Source organism: Pinus tabuliformis, chromosome 1_2 (genome assembly GCF_031772625.1).
Source record: "Pinus tabuliformis cultivar Carrire ecotype Pingquan chromosome 1_2, CPIR1, whole genome shotgun sequence".
Lineage (NCBI taxonomy): Eukaryota > Viridiplantae > Streptophyta > Pinopsida > Pinales > Pinaceae > Pinus > Pinus tabuliformis.
In genome coordinates this window covers 323,731,961-323,737,623 of record NC_142298.1, presented here as the reverse complement: position 1 = coordinate 323,737,623, position 5,663 = coordinate 323,731,961, and the positions used below count along the sequence as shown (strand labels likewise).

Below are 5,663 nucleotides of genomic sequence, written 5' to 3'. Positions count from 1 at the left end.
TTAAATTTAAATTTAAATTTTATTGAAATGTTATATAAATGTTTAATTTAAATTCAAATTCAAACTCAATTGGTTGAAAGGAGTCATAAATCAATAAATTTAGTTTAGGGTGATATTGCAAGAAATATTCAAATATTATTTTATATTTTAATTCTCACATTTGACTTTTTTTTTCCGAAGAAAAAGCGAACTTTTTATTAAGAGAATAAAAAGTTACATTGCATATGCTGAGCATTTCCGAAAGTGCTGCTTGCTAGACCAAGCAAACAAAACAAAAAATCTCCTTTCTGTCTTTTTGATCACAGAATTCAGAGCAGTTTTTGCTGTAGTAATCAGTTGTGGCAATACAGCCAAGACCATAATATGACCTCGTCTGAAGAGACAGATCAAAAAACATTAAAACAACATACATTCAAGTCTTTGGGTCTCCTCAACAGAGAGGAAAACAACCCACAAAAATATATAAAAATATGTATCAGAGTTTAGTATAAGAGAAGTCTGTGTGAAATAGTCTAAGCATATAGATAAGAGATAAAAAACAAAGACAAAAACATCAGCTGAAGAATTATATATAAGGCGGCACATCTGATGATACGATCTGTCCTTGACAGTCTTCCACTATTTTCCACCCTCCCAAAGCTTGCTGCAAACCTTCCTTAGAAAGCTTGTCCGCGGCATCGTTGCTGTCCCTGTAGATATGGCATATGGAGAAAGAGTTAAAAGATGACTTTAATACCTGTAGTTCTTCCAGCATGGGTTTCAAAAATTGGTTTTTGCAAGTACTTTTTCCGTTAACCCAGTTTACAACATTGAGGGAGTCTCCAAAGATCTGAATAGTGAAGGTGTTTCTTTGAATAAGCCAACATAGGAGCAGTCTCAGGGCTGACAATTCTGCAAAATTATTTGTTCCTGACCCCAATCCGACTGAGGCTTTGAGGGAGTGATGTGCATTAATATGAATGACGATTCCTGCGCCTGCTATGTTGTTTTGGGATGCTCCGTCAAAAAACGCCCAAGGAATACCATCTTTGATTTGCACTGTCTTGTTTGGATTTTGAGGTCTTTTTTCTTCTGGTTCTGGGATGGAAGAGAATATGGAGACCGCTTGGATGGCTGTGACAGAGGGCTGGGTTCCCTTATCTTGGAAAATAGCTCTGTTTCTAGCAAGCCAGACTCCCCAGCAAATGATGGGCGGGAGGTTTCTCAGGTTCCCATCCGGATATTGCTGCCACCAATTTGACCAAGCCTCGTCCAGATTCCCATTTCCCCACTGAAATTTTTTATTCAACAGCTTTTCAACCTCCCTCCAGATTTTTGCAGTTTCCGAGCAGTGTAGGAACAGATGGTTTATTGTTTCCTCTTCATCTTTACAAAGGGAGCACCTCCCAGGGCCATACATGAATCTAGCCTGGAGGATGTCCCATGTAGGAACTTTCCTTCTGAGGAGACACCAGAGAAAGAGTCTGGCCTTAGCTGGGCATTTGAGCTTCCAAATTTGTTTTGACCACCACTCTGGATTTCCCCACCCTTTCCTGGATTGAATGAACTTGTATCCATCTTTGGGGGAGTAATCGCCAGTTTCTCCATGGGCCCAGATCAGGCTATCCGGAGTGTCTTTTATTCTTACATTAGAGCGAACAAGTTCTTGTGTGAAAGAAGACCATTCATTCCACCACCTCTGATCCAGCTGAAGGTCCTCTCCATCTTTCCATGCCTGACACCAAATGCTCGAATGACCCACCTTTTCCACCTGGTCTAGAGTAAAAATGTTTTTGCCTTCTAAATGCCTAATTAGTCCAGGTGAAAGGGCATAGTTTTCATTGCAGCCGATCCACGGATCTTTCCCAATCTTCAGGTTTCTGCCGTTCCCAATCTTCCATGCCAAACCTTGTTCAATTACCTTGAAAGAATCCACTGTTGCCTTCCATATCACCGATGCATTCTGCTTGTTCTTGTCCGGGTTCCTTATCCAATCCTCCAATGGGACCGGGTCTATATATTTTCTTCTTATCACTCTGGTCCATAAGTTTTCCATCTTTATCAGCCTCCAGCCCGACTTTGCTGCCAGAGAAAGACTGAAATCTGGAAGATTTTTAATCCCCCAACCACCCCAATCTTTGGACCTTGCCACTTTGTCCCAGCCCACCCATGGTAGCACTGGGTTTTCCTTGGAACCATCCCATAGAAATCTGCTGCAAAGTCTTCTGATCTTTTCCATGATACCCTTGGGGACCCACGTTAGAGCAGCCCAGTATACTGGAATGGCCAAAAGCACTGATTTTATAAGAGTCAATCGGCCCGCTCTCGAGAGCCATTTAAAGCTCCAATGGGAGATCCTAGATTCAATTTTTGCAATCAGCCAGTTCCAGTCCTCCTTCTTATAAGCATTTGGCTTTAGCCAGAAACCCAAGTACTTGAAAGGGATTTCCAAAGTACTTGGCTGGAAAGGTAAGACAGATTGAAGCCTTACCCTCTCCTGAACTGCTAGACCTGTCATAATCAGCTGGGATTTCCTTTGATTTATCTGCATGCCAGTGGCTTTCAGAAACAGATCTAAGATACATTTTAGTTCCTTTATTTCAGAGAGCTCAGAATTTGTGAAGATTAATATATCATCAACAAAAAGGAGATGAGAGATAAATAAATTTGTGGCTACCTCAATACCTTTTACCTTCCCCTCTCTTCTGGCCTTGTGAATCAGCTGGCTGAGACCTTCCGCAACTAGTAGGAAGAGCAGAGGAGACAAGGGGCACCCCTGCCTCAGACCCCTTTGACCTTTGAAGAAAGGGGTGGCCGCTCCATTGATGAGAATTGCATAGCTTACATTCGAAATACATCCCATTATCCAACTGATGAAAGCAGGTTTAAACCCAAGGTGAGTTAGAAGCAACCTGAGATATAACCAATTTATCCTGTCATATGCCTTGGACAAATCAATTTTAATAACAACACCCTTCTTATTCTTTTGCCTCACACTATGCATGACCTCCTGAGCGACTCCTATGGCTTCATGAATTTGTCTTCCCGATAAAAACCCAAATTGTTCCATAGATATATGTCGAGACAAAATTGGTTTGATTCTGTTTGCTATCACTTTTGCTATGATTTTGTAAATACTATTGCATAGCGATATTGGCCTGAAGTCTTCAAAGCTTTCCGGGACTTCCTTCTTTGGAATAAGGGCTATAAACGTGGCATTAAAAGGGCTATAGACTTCACCTTTTTTCCTGGCCTCCTCCACTACTTCTGTAATTTCTGCTCCTATAAGTTCAAAAAAGTGGAGGAAAAGCTCTATGGACCAACCATCTGGTCCAGGGCTTTTCTCTTTTGCCATGGATTTTATTGTAGCTTCCACTTCCTCCTTTGAAACCTCACAGTTTAGGTCCTCCGCTTCATCCTCCTCCAAGAATCTCGGGAAGCATTGAGCTGTCCTTATTACCTCAGCAATAGTAGTCTCTCCTGGATCTGCAAAGAGCTTTTGGAAGTGACTCTGACCTAAATTTGACAAAGATTGAAAAGTCTGCACTTCCCTTCCTTCTTCATTTTTTAGGGCCCATATTGTATTTGCCGATTTCCTCCCTTTGGCATAATTGTGGAAAAACCTGGTATTTTCATCTCCAGCTTTGAGCCAGATTGCCCTACTCTTTAATCGCCATTCTTCTTCTTTGTCCAGTAGGATTTTAGACTTAAGTTTCTCAAGATGAAGGATTTTTTCCTTTGAAGCCTGCGACAGATAACCATCCTCCTCTATGCTTTCCAGCTTTTTAAGATCCTCACTTATCTTTGTGAATTCCGCGTTCTGTGCCTCCTTTCTAGCCTTTGCCCAGCTTATGGTGGCTTTCTTTAATCTTTTAAGGTTTTCCATAAACAAGTAGCCTCTATCCTCTGGAGCATTGACTTCCGGGTGCTTCCATGTTTGTTTGAAAAGATTTGAAAAGGACTCCTCTTGTAGCCATGAAGAGTTAAATTTGAAAGGAGCAGGGGGCTTAGGAGGGGGGGAGGAGAATTCTAAGTAGATAGGGAAGTGATCTGATAGCCCTCCTTCTTCAATCCATTGCCTGAACATAGGGATCTTGACTGCCAGCTCCTCATGTATGAGAAAACGATCTAGCCTTTTTGCCACTCTAGCCTCCCCAGTTCTCCTGTTCCTCCAAGTAGGCTTTAGTTTGAGTAAGTTTATGTCTAGGAGATTGTTGACAGTGAACAGATTTAGGAAAAAGTCTGACAAGGGGTCTTCCCTGGCTGAAGGACCCCATGCCTCCGCTCTACCAATCGAGAAATTTAAATCCCCTCCTAGCACCAAATTTTTGTCCTTCAAGAAAGATTTTGCCATCAGCTTATTCCAGAAAGACACCCTGTCCTGACAGGGGCCATAAACATTACAAATGGAAAGGGGGAAGGCAATTTCTGTGGACTGAACTTCCATTCCCATTGCCTGTTTCATCCCCCACAGATTGCTGACCTTTATCCTCCCTTCCTTATAGCCAATTGCCAACCCACCAGAGTGACCTTCTGAATCTATTGCTATAAATCTCCACCCAGGCATCAAAGCATTTAAGGCTGATTCCACCTCAACTCCACTTCCAAGAGTCTCTTGGAGAAAAAGGATATCAGTTTTAGAGTTTAGAAACATCTCCCGCAAAACCAGTTTTTTGGGTTTACTGGCTAAACCCCTACAGTTCCATGATGATAAGATCATTTGATAACCTCTTCTGGGGGATGCGCTGCTCTAAGTGCCCCTGGGATAGACTGCTGTTTTCCATCTGCTACCTCAAACTTTGCTTTAATCTGCGCCATGGAGAGATTGGATTTTCTACCTCTTTTCTTCCTAGATTGGCTTTGGGAGGGGAGAGGGCCAATTCCTCCTACTGAGACGGGGGTGATGGGCTTTTGATCGAGGGAACGAAGATTGTAAGGGCAAGAAGGGAGAAGAGCCGAGGGCCCAGGATCATTAGAAACACCTTCACTGTTCAGATCAAGGGAGGGTAAGGCGGCCGAGATATCTTCTATGCCAGGACCCTCATTAATTTCTTCATGATTTAAAATACTATCCTTTATTTTTGAAGAAACAAAATTATTCGAAGGGGAATGCTCCATACAAACATCCATGGATTCAGCAATATGAACTGGAGGAATGGATGAATCAGAACACATACCCATTACTCCTTCAGATGGTTGCGACGTCCTTTCAGGTAGCTGTTCCTTTGCTGAGGCTTTCTCCAGGTCTATTTCCTTGTCCGTCGAGGTGACCTGATTGTCCTGATGAGCATGTTCCGTCGGCAGCACTTCCATCTGGGCCACTGTCTCCTTATCAGCATCATTCAGATCAGATGGGAGGTTCTGACCTTGAAAATGTTGGAATGGACTGTAAACGTTCTCCCACTGAGCCGGCGCCTTTTGAAATCTCCGCCTTCGCCTTCCAAGAGGGCATTCCTTTGCCAGATGCCCGTACTCGTGACACCTGTGACACCTGAAGGGCAGATATTCGTAGTCCAGTATCTGCTCGAAAACCATATCCTTGTATTGCAGGTTTATCTTTTTTGCTAGTCCTTTGCCAGGATTCAAGCTGACAAGAATGCGAGCCATGGCTTTGTTTCGAGTTTGTTTAAAGGTCATGTCAGCTTCCAAAAAGGTTCCCAGTCTATCCCCGATAGCCTTAAACA

At 42.8% G+C, this 5,663-nt stretch overlaps 1 protein-coding gene across 1 annotated transcript; it reads right to left on the bottom strand.

Annotated features, from left to right (window-relative positions):
* Positions 1-565: 565 nt before the first annotated feature.
* Positions 566-4,633, bottom strand: LOC149205683 (uncharacterized). Its single transcript, XM_089397475.1, has 2 exons — positions 3,095-4,633; positions 566-2,524 (listed from the first exon to the last, which is right to left on the bottom strand). Exons 1-2 carry the CDS (start codon positions 4,631-4,633, stop codon positions 566-568), a joined length of 3,498 nt encoding a protein of 1,165 aa, XP_089253601.1.
* Between the last annotated feature and the right edge of the window lie 1,030 nt (positions 4,634-5,663).